At 34.8% G+C, this 20,634-nt stretch overlaps 1 protein-coding gene across 1 annotated transcript in view; it reads left to right on the top strand.

Annotated features, from left to right (window-relative positions):
* Positions 1-472: 472 nt before the first annotated feature.
* LOC132734206 (arf-GAP with SH3 domain, ANK repeat and PH domain-containing protein 2-like) overlaps positions 473-20,634 on the top strand; it is a gene marked incomplete at its 5' end in the record, with an annotated part of 43,503 nt that continues 23,341 nt past the window's right edge. Inside the window, 7 exon segments of the mRNA XM_060720901.1 lie at positions 473-521; positions 1,404-1,528; positions 5,754-5,883; positions 6,721-6,806; positions 10,744-10,903; positions 19,250-19,429; positions 19,777-19,824. Coding sequence (XP_060576884.1) covers positions 473-521; positions 1,404-1,528; positions 5,754-5,883; positions 6,721-6,806; positions 10,744-10,903; positions 19,250-19,429; positions 19,777-19,824 — 778 coding nt within the window.

Here is a 20,634-nt window from a genome sequence, read left to right as displayed (position 1 = left end):
AATGCATTTTCAAAATTTTAATGAAAATTTGCATGAATTAGGAAGCATGCTGCTTTAAACATAAAGGGTATGCATATTGCAAGGTTGTGCTTTAGTTAATGGGGTCAAGTTATACTCTCACCCAATGGCAGCACAAAATATTAATTTATTCATTTAAAAGAATTTTAACTTTTGAAATTCTAGCATATTTTTTCAGATTGGAAAATTTCACGAAAACTTTTTTTTCCAAATTGGAAAAAAATAATTTCAACACAAATTTCCCAAATTTGCTATGTAGCGTTTTCCCAAATAAGAGGAAAAAAGGCCTGTCCATAATACACTGTAACTCTGGGAGTACTACAACTGCAGTCATGAATGCAAACTAATACACTAAGTAAATAAACATTGTTTTGTTTTCACATATTAAGTTATTTAAAGGAGGCATTTCCAGTTATGAAGTGTATATTATATATTTTACAGATTCTGCATTGAGAGAGTTTGCCAGGGTAACAAAATCACTAGGAGGTCTCATTGAGGATCTTGTATGTATTTATAGAGCATATTTGTAACATGTCTTTTCATTGGATAATCATGAAGATTAAACATTGTAACATGTCTTTTCATTGGATAATCATGAAGATTAAACATTGTAACATGTTTTTTCATTGGATAATCATGAAAATTAAACATTGTAACAACTCCTTTCATTGGATAGTTATGATAATTATGCATGTATTTGTTTATGAGGTAATTTTCATATTTTTTCCCTCTAAAAATGGGATTAAGCTTGGTTATAAATTTGTCACAAATACTTGACAGTTTTGTGGCTTGATATAATTCTTGCCTATCGGTTCAGGTTATATAAGCTTACTACCATTTTTACTGGGCCATAATTATATTAAGTGACTGATAATATACATATTATGTGAGCCTCTGGCGAGCATAATATTGTTTTATTTAACAAGTTCAATAAATTAAGTATTGAATCTACCAGAATATAATATTCGGTTGATCACTTATCTGAAATAAAAACGGTTTAATGTTTAATGTTTAATAGATTCATTTTTCATTGGCGCACCTACAGTGTAATGCTAACTTTAGTTCACTTTAATGCTATGTTTGTTTATAATGTAAATGATCTCTTGTGACAAGGGCCCATGGTTTATACAGAATCTGTTTTAGTTTGATTGTGCAGAAAGCTATAAGCTTAAAGACACATGTTTGAATCCGTTCCTTGAACCAACCAGTACTGAGCAATGAGTGTAAAGTTTCTTGCTCAAGGAAACAACGACTCGCCCCTGATGGGATTTGAACCAATGCGGCTAGTGATCATTAGATTACTAGTCTGACACGTTAACCACTCGACCATGCCGCCACTTAATATTTGTGCCATGGTTTATGTGTTAAAACTTTATTTATTTTAGTCAAAGAGTCTACATAACAGTTTACAGTTTCCTCTGGAATCTTTACTTAAAGGAGATATAAAAGGTGTTAAAGGTGATCTCAGAAAACCATTCGATAAGGCATGGAAAGATTATGAATCTAAATTGTAAGTTCTGTACCCTTCTTAATTTTAAATTATTTAAAGATGTACTATGCTCATCCTTGAGTAAAATATTTTAATTGTAGAAATTTATTGAAATTTATAAAATTCTTACTGAATATGTCTAATTTGAATAAAAAAATGAATAAACTATGTATGGGAAGCTCCGTTCCTTATTATTGTTCAAGTAAAGAAAAAATGAAACTGCCAGTTTTTAGCTCACCTGTCACAAAGTGATAGGGTGAGCTTTTGTGATCACTTTTCGTCCGGCGTCTGGCATCCGTCGTCCGTCCGTAAACTTTTACTTTAAATGACATCTCCTCATAAATCACTAAGCCAATTTCATCCAAACTTCACAGGAATGTTCCTTTGTTGGTCACCTTTAAAAATTGTTCAAAGAATTTAATTCAATGCAGAACTCTGGTTTTTTAAAAGAAGATATTTAAAGTTTTTTCTTTCGGTTGCCATAACCGAAAGAAAAAACTTTAAATATCTTCTTTTAAAAAACCATAAGAGCTAGAGCTTAGATATTTGGCATGAAACATCTTCTAGTGAGTGTCTACCAAGTTTGTTCAAATAAAAGCCCTGGGGTCAAAATTGGCCCCGCCCCGGGGGGTCATTGATTTTCCCTATATGCATATAGTAAAAACTTAAAAAAATCTTCTTTTAAAGAACCCAAAGAGCTAGAGCTAAGATATTTAGCATGAAACATGTTCTAATGGGTGTCTACAAAGTTTGTTCAAATAAAAGCCCTGGGGTCAAAATTGGCCCGGCCCCGGGGGGTCATTGATTTTCCCTATATGCATATAGTAAAAACTTAAAAAATCTTCTTTTAAAGAACTCAAAGAGCTATGGCTAAGATATTGAGCATCAAACATGTTCTAATGGGTGTCTACCAAGTTTGTTCAAATAAAAGCCCTGGGGTCAAAATTGGCCCCGCCCCAGGTGGTCATGGATTTTCCCTATATGCATATAGTAAAAACTTAAAAAATCATCTTTTAAAGAACCAAAAGAGTTAGAGCTAAGATATTTAGCATGAAACATGTTCTAATAAGAGTTTACCAAGTTTGTTCAAATAAAAGCTTCGGGGTCAAAATTGGCCCCGCCCCGGGGGGGTCATTGATTTTCCCTATATGCATATAGTAAAAACTTAAAAAATCTTCTTTTAAAGAACTCAAAGAGCTAGAGCTAAGATATTTAGCATGAAACATGTTCTAATGGGTGTCTACCAAGTTTGTTCAAATAAAAGCCCTGGGGTCAAAATTGGCCCCGCCCCGGGGGGTCATTGATTTTCCCTATATGCATATAGTAAAAAAACTTTTAAAAAAATCTTCTTTAAAGAACTCAAAGAGCTATTGGCTAAGATATTGAGCATCAAACATGTTCTATAGGTGTCTACCAAGTTTGTTCAAATAAAAGCCCTGGGGTCAAAATTGGCCCCGCCCCAGGGGGTCATTGATTTTCCCTATATGCATATAGTAAAAACTTAAAAAATCTTCTTTTAAAGAACCAAAAGAGTTAGAGCTAAGATATTTAGCATGAAACATGTTTCTAATAAGTGTCTACCAAGTTTGGTTAGATAAAAGCCCCAGGGTGAAAATTGGCCCCGCCCCGGGGGGTCATTTATTTTCCCTATATGCATTTAGTAAAAACTTAAAAAATCATCTTTTAAAGAAGTCAAAGAGCTAGAGCTAAGATATTTAGCATGAAACATGTTCTAATGGGTGTTTACCAAGTTTGTTCAAATAAAAGCCCTGGGGTCAAAATTGGCCCCGCCCCGGGGGGTCATTGATTTTCCCTATATGCATATAGTAAAAACTTTAAAAAATCTTCTTTTAAAGAACTCAAAGAGCTATGGCTAAGATATTGAGCATCAAACATGTTCTAATAGGTGTCTACCAAGTTTGTTCAAATAAAAGCCCTGGGGTCAAAATTGGCCCCGCCCCGGGGGTCATTGATTCTCTTTATATGTGTATAGCCAAAACCTTAAAAAATCTTCTTTGAAAAAACCCAAATAGCTAGAGTTTAGATATTAAGCATGAAACATCTTCTAGTGAGTGTCTACAAAGTTTGTTCAAATAAAAGCCCTGGGGTCAAAACTGGCCAGGGCCCCAGGGATGTCATTGTTTTTAACTTTATGTGTATAGTAAAAACTTTAAAAAAATCTTCTTTTAAAAAGCCCAATGAGCTAGAGCTTAGATGTTTAGCATGAAACATCTTCTTATGGGTGTCTACCAAGTTTGTGCAAATAAAAGCCCTTGGGTTAAATTGGCCCTGCAACATTGGGGGTGGGGGTTAGGGGGGCCTATATACAGGTGAGCGACTTTAGGGCCATCATGGCCCTCTTGTTTTTTAATGACACAATATATTCATATTGTGACCACATACAGTGTAGAAGTTCAAACATAACATATCTACTTTGTATGAAGTCAAAACATGTTTACTGTAAAATCATTATAATTTGTGGCGCACAAATTTTCATGGTTTTCTTGGGTAGGTCAATCCAGGAATTTAAGATTAGACGAAATTTTATCCCAACAAATATTTCTTGCCATGTCTGTATTCTATTATTACAAACATGCATTGGCGCTTTTCCGCCGAAATGCCCAGAGGTAAGGATTAAATTTATTGACAAGCGCTGTGTGATACATAAAGATATGTACATGCGATTAGCAAAATGCGCAGCAATTAAGTGTAAGATTACTTTGCATTAGGTTATTTATTTATTTTTTTTACAAAAATTGAAAATCACGAATTTAAAAACCCACAAAAATGCCCGTTTTGGTAAAACCACGAAATTTCATGCCCACGAATATATGTGAATTTGCAGTATTTTATATTTACATAAAGACTGTGTATGTTAATCAATATTTTCTAAAATCAAATTTGAGCATCGTATAACTTTAAACATACATAAATGAGCAACGTCACGACAAAACCAACATAGTGTGTTTGCGACCAGCGGGGATCCTGCCCAGCCTGCGCATCCGGGCAGTCTAATCAGGATCCATGCTGTTCACTGTCAGTTTTTTCACTTGTAAAAGAGTTGGTAAGCGAACAGCATGGATCCTGATCAGACTGCGCGTATAAAATAAAAAAAACAATAAAATTATTAGTGACAAATTTTCATTAATTAATCAATGAGGTTGTCCCTGTAGCAGGAATGCCTCTACCATCAAATTGCAGGCAAAACCTTGCTGGTAGATATATCATCATTAGCTTACATACATTTTATATTTCTCTTTAGTTCCAAATTAGAAATAGACTATAAGTTAGATTTTCATCATTTTTAGCTCGACTTTTCTATGAAAAGGGGAGCTATCCTACTCGCCCCGGCGTCGGCGTTGGCGTCACACCTTGGTTAAGTTTTTCGTACCACCCCACTTTATTTCAGAAGTATTACAAGTATGGCTTTGAAACTTACCATACTTGTTCACCATCATAACCTCCATCTACAGACAAGAGTACATAACTCTGTCAAGGTTTTTGACAGAATTATGGCCCTTTTTTGACTTAGAAAGTGTATTGAGCTTGGTTAAGTTTTTTGTACCACCTCACTTTATTTCAAAACCCATTGGAGGTATTGCTTTGAAACTGACCATAACTTGTTTACCATCACGACCTTCATCAACAGACAAGAGGACATAACTCTGTCAAGGTTTTTGACAGAATTATGCCCCTTTTTGACTTAGAAAATACATTGAATATGGGTAAAATCCACTTATTGCCTTAACCCTTTGAGATATTGCTTTGAAACTTTTAATGCTATTTCACATCATTACCCCCATCTGTACGCAAGAGAAGGTAACTCTGTCGAGGATTTGTTTTAAAAATTAAGGCCTTTTATCGACTTAGAATCTTGGTTAAGTTTTTAGTACCAGTCCACTTTTTGACTGAACTGTTTGAGATATTAATTTGAAAGTTGGAATACTTGTTTACAATCATGATTCCCAAACATGTCCAGGAGAAGGTTTTTTTTTCTTTCTTACCAGCCCTCTTTTGACTTAAACATTTCAAACTTTGCTGCAGTGTTCAAGGGTATCACACAATTCAGTAAAATAATTCTTCACTAAATATCTTAATGCTCATGGCCATTGTTCACTTTAAAAATACAGAGATTCTTGTATTGCCTTTTACTGCAAAAACTTTTTTTATTGGCAAGCAATAAAAAAGTCGAGCGCGCTGTCTTACGGACAGCTCTTGTTAACATATGTTTTGTATTGTTCTTTAGTTCCAAATTAGAAAAAGACTATAAGAAGAAGTGGAATGAGGCTGGATTATATAGGACAGAGTTAACTGGCAGTGAAGTGTCCGAAGAAATGGAGAAAGAAAGAAAAATTTTCCAATTACAGTTGTGTAGTGTAAGTTTATTAGTCTATTTAAGTATCTGAAAAAAAATAATCCCTTGGAAGCATTAAATACTCGGGCAAATTAATGACAAAAATATCAAAATGATCTTATGTACTCAAAGCATGCTAAAATGACATTTTTAAAGTCCCAGCATGAATTTCTCTATAAATTCTACATATTTTTGGTTTTAAATGTAAATATATCTATATATGTTTAATGAAATTTAGATGCCGACTGAATCAGCGAGAAGTTTTAAAACAAGTCATGTGACTTGAACAAAGCCTGGAAGTTACAATAACAGATATTTTGGATATTGTGTGATTGAAACAAGTCTAAGTTGTTCCTTAATGTTTCACGTTGACAACTATTGTGAAAGTTTAACGCTTTAACCTGACCCACGCGGGTCAAGTTAAGAAACCACCATTCATTCTTTAAAAGGAGAAAAGTTTTGTTCCTGTTTTGTTCCTGTGACTGTCTAGTGTATTCATGTTGAGGAATTTACAGAATGATAATTGAAAAATTCAAAACAAAGAAATGAAAATTTTGCTCGTGTCTCCCTTTAAAATCAGCAAAATTACATGAAAATTGCAGACTTTGCAGATCATTGATTTCAAACCTCTCACGGCTGTGGGTTTGAATCCCGACAGGGACTTTGGATTCTTTCATGTCATTCTTTCACGAAAAAAACAATCACATGTAAAATTCAGCATGCAAAAAATAAATTTGGCTAATGATATGTACAAGCATTATTGATTGAAAGCTTAAGCATTACTGAAATTATAGAAATTGTGAAGTTTGTTGTTATTTCCTATATATTATTTTCATTATATTTGTTTGTATATTTTCAGTATTTGATTAAAGTAAATGAGATTAAGACAAAGAAAGGCGTTGATTTACTCAACTATCTCATAGAATATTACAAAGCTGTTAAACTGTAAGTATCCTTCTAATAGACCTGTATTATATTTAGTTAAAAAAGATTTTTGACAGGTTATATGCCGTATGTTGATAGTTGTTTAGAAATATAACCCGAGCATCTTTTTTTTAGAGAAAAAAAAGTGAGAACTCTCCTTAAATTGACAGCAGTTGTGTATATATAGCTTTATTAAAGTCACAACTTTTCCTGTAGTTTATATTTTAGTAAATTGAACATTTGAAATTAATTTTTTTTAAATATTAAATGTCAAGGTCTGTTATTTGAGAAGACATGGAAGTATAGATGAGTAAACACATCCTGATTTGACATCAAAATGTTCGCAAAATTTGCATATTATTTTGTGATGAGATTCTATATTTAGCCCATTTTCTGCTGCAACAGATAGTAATTAGACTTTGCCACTAGTAAAGAGTCAGGTCACCCTACACATCCATCCATGCAGTTGTACTAGGCTTTTATATTGTTGGCTAACTCCAAATTTTGCATCGTGATATCCCCCTAAGTTGATAATGGTTAGGTCCAAAAATAGAAACTAAGACATGTGTTTCAGATTTTCCTCCTATGATAATTATGAAAGTTATCTTTACTTCATTGAAGTATAAGAATACAAACAGGTGCTATGTCAAGTGTTTTAAAACTTTGTAGGTCAATGTCACGCTATTCAAGGATAATTTAAATAGTTTGTTCTACATATAATGTAAGGAGAAAATGTTTAGCGTGCTATGGAATACTTTGAGCACAGGTTTTAATACACTTTTCCTGATAAATAACTATTTTATTGGTCCTTGTTTTATAAAAAAATATGTACAAATGTACATGTATTCTAACTTATGGTGGTTTTTAGTCCCCTACCGGTTTACCGGAGGGGACTTTAGGTTTACCCTCCGTCTGTCCGTCTGTCCGTCCGTCCGTCTGTCTGTCAGTCCGTCCGTCCACAAAACTGGATCCCGCGATAACTTGAAAAGTACTGAAAATATTTTTATGAAACTTGGTATATGGATAGATGGCAGTATGGAGATTATGCACGTCTTTTTCTTTTCTTCCTATGTTGAAAATTCTGGTTGCTATGGCAACAAATAGGCTGAAAATATGGCAAATTTTACACATAAACTGGATCCAGTGATAAAGCAAAAAGTACTGGAAATATTTTTATGAAACTTGACATATGGGTAGATGGCAGTCTTGAGATTATGCACATCTTTTTATGTTCTTCCAATGTTGAAAATTCTGGTTGCTATGGCAACACATATACTGAAAATATGGCAAATTTTACACATAAACTGAATCCAGTGATAACTCAAAAAGTACTGGAAATATTTTTATGAAACTTGACATATGGGTAGATAGCAGTCTTGATATTATGCATGTCTTATCAGTTCTTCCTTTTTTGAAAAAATATCAGTTGCCTTGGCAACAAATAGGCTTAAAACATGGCAAATATAACAATATTTGTGATAAGTCAAAAAGAGCTGAAAATTTTTATGAAATTGCATCTTTAAGTCAAGAGTTATCTCCTATTTAAGAATTTTGCTTTTAAAATGTTATATTTTGGTAACAGGGATGTTTCAAATATTAACTTTAGAGTGTCCTTCAGTCTGTCTGTCTGTCTGTTCAGAAAAACTGTTTCCTGTGATCACTTTTAAAGAACTTTTCCAACAAGTTTACTTAAAATAGAGAAAAATTGAAACATAAGTGAATGGCCAATGCCCTTCAGAATGTTGATGGGGTTCTAACCGGTAGGGGACTTATGGATTGCTTGCAATACTATGATAATTGCTTGTGTTTTAAACATTTGAGCCGCGTCACGACAAAACCAACATAGTGCGTTTGCGACCAGCATCGATCCAGACCAGCCTGTGCATCCGCGCAGTCTGATGAGGATCCATGCTGTTCGCTATCAGTTTCTCTACTTGTAATAGAGTTGGTTAGGGAACAGCATGGATCCTGATCAGACTGTGCGGATCCATGCTGGTGGCAAACCCATTATGTTGGTTTTGTCATGATGCGGCTCATTTATTTAAGCTTAATTACGTACGAAACAAGTTCTTGCAACTTATATTTATCACTTTCGATTCCGCTTCCTGGAACCAACCAGTACTGGTGTCATATGAAGAAACATGGTCGTGACCTGATAAGAACTCAAACCCATGATCCCTGGGTTTGAGAGGCAGACAGACACCTTTACCACTAGGCCACTGATCCCCATAATGGTGGTTTTGATTTCTAAAGTGATGACTACTCTTGGTAGCTAGCTATACATTTGTGTACATATATTTAGATATTATGTAAAACTGTACACATGTATATTCACAATGTTCTGGTATTTGAGTTAGACTTTAAAAAAGTGTTTGAGCAGCATGATAAATAATGTATTCCGGTAAATACCTGATAAGGTGCTTGAATGATTAAATGCTAAAATATTGTTAACCAGGTTTTCCGAAGGAAAAAACTGGTTATTAGATTGAGGTATGTCGGCGGGCGGATGGGCGGACGGGTGGGCGGGCGGGCGTAAACATTTTCTTCTGTGCGCAACTCCTCCTACATTTCTCAACAGATTTTGACCAAACTTTCACAGAAGCTTTGTCATCAAGTGCCCTGGCGCATATTGTCGGGGTTTTGCCATTGGATAATATTTGACCTTATTATGGCCCTTTGTTGTTTTTTCTTATAAAGAATATATAGTGAACAATTTTTTCTGTGCGCAACATCTCCATCATTTCTCAACGGATTGTGACCAAACTTTCACAGAAGCTTTGTCATCAAGTGCCCTGGCACATATTGTCGGGGTTTTGCCATTGGATAATATTTGACCTAATTATGGCCCTTTGTTTTTCTTCCTTATATAGAATATATAGTGAACAATCTCTTCTGTGCGCAAATTCTCCTACATTTCTCAACGGATTTTGACCAAACTTTCACAGAAGCTTTGTCATCAAGTGCCCTGGCACATATTGTCCGGGTTTTGTGATTGGATAATATTTGACGTAATTATGGCCCTTTGATTTTTTCCTTATATAGAATATATAGTGAAAAATTTCTTCTGTGCGCAACTCCTCCTACATTTCTCAACGGATTTTGACCAAACTTTCACAGAAGCTTTTTCATCAAGTGCCCTGGCACATATTGTCGGGGTTTTGTGATTGGATAATATTTGACGTAATTATGGCCCTTTTGTTTTTTCCTTATACAGAATATATATAGTGAACAATTTCTACAGTGCGCAACTTCTCCTACATTTCTCAACGGATTTTGACCAAACTTTCACAGAAGCTTTGTTATCAAATGCCCTGGCACATATTGTCGGGGTTTTGTGATTGGATAATATTTGACCAAATTATGCTCCTTTGTTTTTTTTTCCTTATACATAATTATCAATATATAGTGAACAAATTTTTCTGTGCTGAACTAGTCCTACATTTCTCAACACTGATGTTTTTCAAACTTTCACAAAAGCTTTGTCATCAAGTGCCCTGACGCATATTGTAGAGGTTTTGTGATTGGGTCATTTTTGACCTAATTATGGCCCTTTGTTTTTTTCCTTATACAGAATATATTTTTTCCTTATTCAGAATATATAGTGAACACTTCTTCTGTGGCAATTCCTTCTACATTATTCATGTTTAACATTGCACATAGTTACATTGTTTATTGCTTGTAATTGTATTTCAAATACAACATATTTATCTACAATGGAGATAATTGAAAACCTGGTTTCGTGGCATTGCCATGTTTCTTGTCTTTCTTTTTCACTTGTGAAAAGTGCACTTTAAGACTTCTAACTCATCTTTTCACACCAATTTGTATATGATAATAAATGAAAAATGTAAAAATTGGCAGAAAAGGAGATATTTTTCTACTTTGTTATCATGATGTCTGCAAATGTTTTGAGGTACTGCTCCCAACACTGTAGTGAGTTAAATCTGTGGTATTTCAGATTTTTCAATAAAGGACAGACAGAAGTAGAGAAAAATCAGAGTTTTGTCGACAATCTTGGTCAACAGTTAAAGGACATTAAACAAGCACAGAATAACGAGAGATGTCAGCTACAAGAATTACAAACTGCTCTCAAAAGTGGTATGACGGGTTACAAAGAGGTAAATTTACCTACAAGTCCTTTAATTCTTATCACACTAACCCTTAAAGTTGCACGCCTCCAGATGAGCCAAAATATGCGAAGAAAATCAATATTGAGAAAAATGTACTTACATTTTAAGAAAGGTAAAAAACATTTAAGATCCAAGTTATATTGTACATGTTATGTGCGGTTTAAGACTGATTTGCGGTATTTTATCACCATATTTCTACTGCGTTACTAACGCAGTAAAGGCTGTTTTTGCATATGTTCACCACATTACTTTATTTGTTCACCTCCCAATATTTTACTTTTAGATACATATATAAAATTTTCATGAATATTGACATGAATCTGGAGGTGTGCTGCTTTAAAGTAGCCTTCAGCTTTTCTAAAAGTTAAAAATATTGTTTTTAGATTATTCGTTTTATTAAATTGGCAAAACAAAAGAATTATGGTGGAAAAAGACAATACCAAAATTGTCACTGATAAAATACATAACAATAAGGAAACCCCTCGATACGACTAATCTACCAGTCCGCTCTCTATATGTAAATAATTAAAGTGGTCAATTTGTTTCCTGATATTGTATTTTTAGAAATGAACGTCACTAATGTGCTATAAATAGCTTTAGGAGACGCTGTTTTGAAGAAGGTTTAACAGTGATAATTATGATACATTTTTTCCTAGATAAATTTCTAAAATACTTAGTTTGAAATGACACAGAATTTTTCAAAAAAAAACAAAAAAAACAACTGAAGGCCACTTTAATCTGATAGATTTGTGTAATGTGGTGTACCCTACATTGAACATTTTAGAACAGATTATTTGAAATTTAAGATATTTCAATATCAAAATACAAAAAAAATTAAGCTAGCAACAGTATAGAGCCAGGTCAGACTGCGTGGATGAGCAGGGCTGGCCTGGCTCTATACTGGTGACAAGGACAAATCTCTGTCTGGTTGCAGTAGGTTAAGGGTTCAAGTCATGTAAGCAACTTACCCTGTTGACATTTTTATACCGGTTAATTTTGCTTAAACCATGCAATTTGAACCATGGATTTTACATACCATATTGTAGGCTTTAAATTTGTGTTGTTAAAGTTAAGCAGTTTTTTTTTCTCCAAAAAATTGTATTATCTTTATAATTATGCATATTCATGAATATAATTATGCATATTCATGAATATAATTATGCATATTCATGAATTGGCATTATCATCATATTTAAAATAGAAAGTGTTACTGAAAGAATTAAGGAAATCACATTTTATGGCATAAATACATGTATATTTGATCTAGCTGTCAATGAATTTGGGAAGAAACTGATTTGTGAATACTATAAAAAAATAATCTAATGCAAATAAAACCAGTTTTTAGCTCACCTGTCACAAAGTGACAGGGTGAGCTTTTGTGATCGCTTTTCGTCCGGCGTCCGGCGGTCGTCCGTCCGTCCGGCGTCCGTCCGTAAACTTTTACTTTGAATGACATCTCCTCATAAACCACTAAGCCAATTTCATCCAAACTTCACAGGAATGTTCCTTTGGTGGTCACCTTTAAAAATTGTTCAAAGAATTTAATTCCATGCAGAAAGAAAAAACTTTAAATATCTTCTTTTAAAAAACCCTAAGAGATAGAGCTTAGATATTTGGCATGAAACATCTTCTAATAAGTGTCTACCAAGTTTGTTCAAATAAAAGCCCTGGGGTTAAAATTGGCCCCGCCCCAGGGGGTCTTTGATTTTCCCTATATGCATATAGTAAAAACTTAAAAAATCTTCTTTTAAAGAACTCAAAGAGCTAGAGCTAAGATCTTTAGCATGAAACATGTTCTAATGGGTGTCTACAAAGTTTGTTTAAATAAAAGCCCTGGGGTCAAAATTGGCCCCGCCCCGGAGGTCATTGATTTTCCTTATATGTGTATAGCAAAAACTTAAAAATCTTCTTTGAAAAAACGTAAATAGCTAGAGTTTAGATATTAAGCATGAAACATTTTCAGTGAGTGTCTACCAAGTTTGTTCAAATAAAAGCCCTGGGGTCAAAATTGGCCCTCCCAGGGGGTCTTTGATTTTCCCTATATGCATATAGTAAAAACTTAAAAAATCTTCTTTTAAAGAACCCAAAGAGCTAGAGCTAAGATATTTAGCATGAAACATCTTCTAATGAGTGTCTACCAAGTTTCTTCAAATAAAAGCCCTGGGGTTTAAACTGGCTCTGCTCCAGGGGCCTATATACAGGTGAGCGACTTCAGGGCCATCATGGCCCTCTTGTTAAGTATACCTTTCTTAAACTTTGTACACAAGTTTAATTTTATGAAAAATTTGTTTGATGTATAGATGTGCAGTATTAAAAAATCATTTGTTAAATGAGGTCATCATCAACAATCATTTGCTTGCCTTATTGTTTTCCTCCTTCACCATTCCTGATGTGAATTTAAAGAAATATGACCATACTTAAGAAATAGTACACAACACTGAGGGTCTCTTAGCATTTAACTTAAGTGACCACTTATTCAGCCGGTAACATTTAATGGCTGGTTTGTTCAATGTTTGGGACTGACTGTGAGGTCACTGTAATGCTATGAGGTTCGAGGTAATATGTACTATTTCTTATATTATACAGCACTTTGCTAGAAAAAATGTTAAGAAAAAAAACCCCAAAGCATTCGAAGTAAACTGAACTAAAAACTTTTGGCCGATTAAATGCATGTTTAGCTGTCCGATAAAAATATAATAGTACCAGCTTAGGCCTTCACTCTACTCTTTTGTTGGACTGCCGACGTCATCGTGAATATTACGTTATTTTCTAAGAAGGAATATAATTTTATTTATGTATGGTATAATATTAGTAACTCTGACAAACTATTGTTACTTTTCTGTGATTGATAATTGAATTGTACAACCATTTACATGATTAAATTGTACAACCATTTACATGATTAAATTGTACAAACATTTACATGGTTAAATTGTACAACCAATTACATGATTGAATTGTACAACCATTTACATGATTGAATTGTTCAACCATTTACATGATTAAATTGTACAACCATTTACATGATTAAATTGTACAACCATTTACATGATTAAATTGTACAACCATTTACATGATTAAATTGTACAACCATTTACATGATTATTGAAAACCAGTCCAATTTTTATATTAGCATGCACACTTCCGCTGGTCTGGAGGACTCTGGGTAATTTTTTTGTATTGTGATATATATAGTAACAGTTTATATTTATAGTAACAGTTGTGTGTGGTAATTTATGTATGGCATTTACACTGGAATAATCCGACAGGAAGTTGTATATATAACTTACTATTTGTTCCTGGGTATATTATTGGGAGGACTGTTTGTATATAATCATTAGAACTTGAGGGTAAAATCTTAGAAGGGTTAGAGTATGATCTTTAGTAGGTTTGGATATGATGTAACTGTCTTATGGTCTATTGATATCTTGGGTAAGACTTTTGAAGGGCAAATTTATTGTCTTTTGAGGGCAAGGGTTTGATCTTTTGAGGGCAAGGGTATGATCTTTGAAGGGCAAGGGTATTGATTTTGGAGGTCAATGGTATAATCTTTGGGGGGATAGAGAATGATCTTTGTAGAAATAGGGAATGGTATTTTGAGGGCAAGGGTATGGTATTTGTAGGGCAAGGGTATGATCTTATGAGGTCAAGGGTATGATCTTTGGAGGGCATGGGTATAATCTTTGTAGGGCAATGGTATTGATTTTGGAGGGCAATGGTATAATCTTTGGGGGGATAGAGAATGATCTTTGGAGAAATAGGAAATGATCTTTGGAGGGCAAGGATATGATCTTATGAGGGCAATCGTATGATCTTAGGAGGGCAAGGGTATAATCTTCAGAGGGCAAGGGTATTATCTTTGAAGGGATAGAGAATGATCTTTGGAGGGTAAGGGTATGTTCTTTGGAGGGCAAATGTATAATCTTTGAAGGGATAGAGAATGATCTTTGAAGGGATAGAGAATGATCTTTGGAGGGTAAGGGTATGATCTTTGGAGGGCAAGGGTATGATCTTTGGAGGGCAAGGGTATGATCTTTGGAGGGCAAGGGTATGATCTTTGGAGGGATAGGGAATGATCTTTGGAGGGTAAGGGTATGATCTTTGGAGGGCAAGGGTATGATCTTTGGAGGGCAAGGGTATGATCTTTGGAGGGCAAGGGTATGATCTTTGGAGGGCAAGGGTATAGTCTTTGGAGGAATAGAGAATGATCTTTGGAGGGCAAGGGTATGATATTTGGAGGGCAAGGGTATGATCTTCAAAGGGCAAGGGTATGATCTTTGGAGGGATAGAGAATGATCTTTGGAGGAATAGGGAATGATCTTTGGAGGGCAAGGGTATGATCTTTGGAGGGCAAGGGTATGATCTTTGGAGGGCAAGGGTATGATCTTTGAAGGGATAGAGAATGATCTTTGGAGGATAAGGGTATGATCTTTGGAGGGCAAGGGTATGATCTTTGGAGGGCAAGGGTATGATCTTTGAAGGGCAAGGGTATGATCTTTGAAGGGCAAGGGTATGATCTTTGAAGGGATAGAGAATGATCTTTGGAGGGTAAGGGTATGATCTTTGGAGGGCAAGGGTATGATCTTTGAAGGGCAAGGGTATGATCTTTGAAGGGATAGAGAATGATCTTTGGAGGGTAAGGGTATGATCTTTGGAGGGCAAGGGTATGATCTTTGGAGGGCAAGGGTATGATCTTTGAAGGACAAGGGCATGATCTTTGAAAGGCTAAGTTTAAACTTAAGATGGCAAGGATACTGTTTATTAATCACTTGAGTATTTTCTTATGATGACTAGAAGCTCAATTGTTTAGACATTGGAAATAGAAAAATGTTAGATATCTTTAAGTAAGACAAATGATAAACCTTCTATTATAACTTTTCTCGGTTCTCAGCTCTTCTCATACATATCACTGTACTGTGGTCAGAAATCTGTTAGGTATCTATGTTGCCAATTATAAAAATACGCGTATACTTCATTCTGTTAACCAGGGAATACATTGTTGTATTTAGATTATGTAACTTTATTATGATTTATTAACTGTTGTTATTCTTTTTGTCTCACACAGATTTCTTGCAGACCTTTAGGGTTATTTGTTTAATAATATGATTTGGGGGACTGACTTAATAGCGTTATCTATATAATTGTTTTGGTAATTTGATTTCTTGACTTTGATGCATTTTTATAAAGTATTTAATATTTATGAAATGTAAGATCCTCAGATATTGTAAATTTTATAACTAACTACGAGGGTTGGCCAAAAAATTCTGCAATTATCGTCGTGAGAGTAATTATTAAAAACAAAAGAATTATATATCACTTGAAGGGGAAATCTGTCTCCAATACGAAAACAAAAGAAAAAGCCGAGTAACCGGCGTGTCGTGTAAAAGAATGGTCATTAAGTTACCTTAGTAACGTAATACCGGCGCACGACAAACAAATGGGTTAGTTCATTACTGTAATTGCATTAATTGTTTGTTGCTTGTAAAGTTGCATTTGCTTTTTATGTTATAATTTGTTTAACTGTCAATAGAGGAATGATTGATGCAAAGTATTTTGTACTTTTTATTGTTCTTGTGCAACGTACATGTAACATATTCCACCAGTGCTCGAATATATTGGACAACCCTCGTCACATGCGCCGGCATTACGGACGGACGTCTGCTTGACCGGTTGTCATCGTCTACCGACACTCGCCCTTCTACAGAGTGTTTGTGTCATTGTAAAACCAGCCTTCGTGACACTGAACTTGTCCCGCTTGCTTTTATAAGTTCTTTGTAGGTATCTGTTGGTGTTTTACCAATTTTTGCACGAAATTTAATTATCGTCCGTATTTCCAGACGTTTAGCGACTGACAATTTCACGTAATTACAGTATTGACGAACATACACAAATGTTTGTTTACGACCGTTACAATAAGGCAAATGACGTTATATTTTCTAGTGACGTTAGGAATACGTACACACACTTTTCCCTGAATTTTGACGTTTATATGTAGTGTTTAAAGAATACCGTGATGCATCAAAGTAATGAACTAACCCAATTTTTTGTCGTGCGCCGGTATTGCGTTACCAAGGTAACTGTATGACGATTCGTTTACACGACACGGGGGTTATACGTTTTTAGCTCACCTGTCACAAAGTGACAGGGTGAGCTTTTGTGATCGCTTTTCGTCCGGCGTCCGTCCGTCCGTCGTCCGTCCGTCCGTCCGTAAACTTTTACTTTAAATGACATCTCCTCATAAACCACTAAGCCAATTTCATCCAAACTTCACAGGAATGTTCCTTTGGTGGTCACCTTTAAAAATTGTTCAAAGAATTTAATTCCATGCAAAACTCTGGTTGCCATGGCAACCGAAAGAAAAAACTTTAAATATCTTCTTTTAAAAAACCATAAGAGCTACAGCTTAGATATTTGGCATGAAACATCTTCTAGTGAGTGTCTACCAAGTTTGTTCAAATAAAAGCCCTGGGGTCAAAATTGGCCCCGCCCCGGGGGGTCATTGATTTTCCCTATATGCATATAGTAAAAACTTAAAAAATCTTCTTTTAAAGAACCCAAAGAGCTAGAGCTAAGATATTTAGCATGAAACATGTTCTAATGGGTGTCTACCAAGTTTGTTCAAATAAAAGCCCTGGGGTGAAAATTGGCCCCGCCCCGGGGGTCATTGATTTTCCCTATATGCATATAGTAAAAACTTAAAAAATCTTCTTTTAAAGAACTCAAAGAGCTAGAGCTTAGATATTTGGCATGAAACATCTTCTAGTGTGTGTCTACCAAGTTTGTTCAAATAAAAGCCCTGGGGTCAAAATTGGCCCCGCCCCGGGGGGTCATTGATTTTCCCTATATGCATATAGTAAAAACTTAAAAATCTTCTTTTAAAGAACCCAAAGAGCTAGAGCTAAGATATTTAGCATGAAACATGTTCTAATGGGTGTCTACCAAGTTTGTTCAAATAAAAGCCCTGGGGTGAAAATTGGCCCCGCCCCGGGGGTCATTGATTTTCCCTATATGCATATAGTAAAAACTTAAAAATCTTCTTTTAAAGAACTCAAAGAGCTAAAGCTTAGATATTTGGCATGAAACATCTTCTTGTGTGTGTCTACCAAGTTTGTTCAAATAAAAGCCCTGGGGTCAAAATTGGCCCCGCCCCGGGGGGTCATTGATTTTCCCTATATGCATATAGTAAAAACTTAAAAAATCTTCTTTTAAAGAACCCAAAGAGCTAGAGCTAAGATATTTAGCATGAAACATGTTCTAATGGGTGTCTACCAAGTTTGTTCAAATAAATGCCCTGGGGTGAAAATTGGCCCCGCCCGGGGGTCATTGATTTTCCCTATATGCATATAGTAAAAACTTAAAAAATCTTCTTTTAAAGAACTCAAAGATCTATGGCTAAGATATTGAGCATCAAACATGTTCTAATAGGTGTCTACCAAGTTTGTTCAAATACAAGCCCAGGGGTCAAAATTGGCCCCGCCCCGGGGGTCATTGATTTTCTTTATATGTGTTTAGCAAAAACTTTAAATCTTCTTTGAAAAAACCCAAATAGCTAGAGTTTAGATATTAAGCATGAAACATCTTCTAGTAAGTGTCTACAAAGTTTGTTCAAATAAAAGCCCTGGGGTCAAAACTGGCCCGGCCCCAGGGGTGTCATTGTTTTTAACTATATGTGTATAGTAAAAACTTAAAAAAAATCTTCTTTTAAAAAGCCCAATGAGCTAGAGGTTAAATGGTTAGCATGAAACATCTTCTTATGGGTGTCTACCAAGTTTGTGCAAATAAAAGCCGTTTGGTTAAATTGGCTCTGCAACGTTGGGGGGGGGGGTTGGGGGGGGGCCTATATACAGGTGAGCGACCTCAGGGCCATCATGGCCCTCTTGTTTTCTTTTGTTTTCTTATATGAGACAGATTTCCCCTTCGAGTGATATATAATTCATATTTTTTATCAATAACTCTCACGACAATAACTGCAGTGCACGAATTTTTTGGACAACCCTCGTATATGCAAATATTCCTAGATAATTTGTTTTGATAGCTTTCATTAGAGGTCTTATTTTATATTAACTGTGCCAACAAGACTATATTTAACAAGTTGCTACTGTTGAGAATTAAATCCCCTTCTCTTACACTGCAGGAAAAGAAAATTTGATATTTTATTTATATAAGCAGATTTTATTTTATTATCATACGGGGTAGGTTAGCGGTGGGGGAGGTGGAATCTAGATTTTGTTTATGAATTTTTAAACCAGCGTGTGTAGCAAACCCATTTTGTTATGACAAATTCGGATGAAAACTAATGATTAAAGAGTAAAGAATTATTAATTATTCTTACAGCCAAGCTCGACGTCAGTAACTCCCCCTGGTTACAGCTTACATCAACTACAAGGAAACAAGAACCATGGATGTGTTAAAGAAGGGTACCTTTTAAAAAAGAGTGAAGGAATGTTGAAAAAAATCTGGCAGAAACGGAGATGTAAAATTAAAGATGGAATTATGTCTATTAGTCATTCTGATGTAAGTTTACATTGTTTTACCCTTGACAGGTTTAAGTTGGCATTGTTTTACCCTTGATTGGTTTAAGTTTACATTGTTTTATCCGTGACTGGTTTAAGTTTACATTGATTTACCCTTGACAGATTTAAGTTTACATTGTTTTAAAAGCCAGTGACAACATAACAAAATAAATGAGTGAGTATATACATTTACACATATTGATATAGTTTTGAAAGTGATAGGCAATTTAACTTTGTAATCATACCTAGCTAGTAGATACATGCATGTACAAAATACAAAATTTTTGTATAGTTTTTAAAAAAAAAACTCATTGATTTATGTTTTCATACATTTTGTGTGTATTTCAGGAAACCAAGGACCCTGTTAGACTTAATTTATTAACTTGTCAAGTAAAAGTGAGTATTTCATTTATTCCATTTTCTATCTTCTAACATTTTCTTGCATATTAGACTCGTGTTTCCATTAATTTTTCCCATGCTTGAAATTTCATCTGGCATGTGGGGTGCCATATGAGTTGCTCACTATATAATGGCATGCTAAGCATGACAAGCCTCGTTACGGTCAGGTTTTTTTTTCCAGGATTTTTGGAACATGACCCATACCCATGGAATTGGGAAATTCATCTATGTTTTGTTAAAAATTGGGATAGAATGCATTACTTAAATTTTTCAGTGATTATTTAAAAGCAAAGAATCACCGTCTAGGATGGCATCTTCAAATATTTAAGCACTATAACAGTGAAGAAGCCCTTAATTTCATAGATTTTAGAAACTGTATCAGGAATACTTGAAACTTAGATTTTACCGAGTAGAAGCACCGACTTTCCGTAAGCCAGTTTGATAGTTTGACATTATAATTCCTTCATCAGTATATCAGAAAATGGACATGCTATAATCCAACACACAATCACACACACACACATGCACAGACACGCACACACATGAAGAATATTATGAGTTAGAAAGATTTTTGACAGGTTATATGGCCCTATATAAACAGTCATTTGTTGATATAACCAGAGTGGTTAGGCGAGGGTTATATTGCAAACAACTGTTTATATATAACCAAAGAACCTGTCAGGAATATTTATAACAAATTTATAATTCTGCAAACTTAATTTTTTAGGAAATAAAGTGAAATTTCTTCATGAATTGACAGCAGCCGTGTATATAAAACTATAAAAACGTCACGATTATTCAACGAAA

This window comes from Ruditapes philippinarum, unplaced genomic scaffold (genome assembly GCF_026571515.1).
Source record: "Ruditapes philippinarum isolate M1 unplaced genomic scaffold, ASM2657151v2 ctg909_1_1_1_1, whole genome shotgun sequence".
Lineage (NCBI taxonomy): Eukaryota > Metazoa > Mollusca > Bivalvia > Venerida > Veneridae > Ruditapes > Ruditapes philippinarum.
The sequence above is the reverse complement of the archived record's forward strand: the minus strand, read 5'-3'. Positions and strand labels throughout refer to the sequence as shown.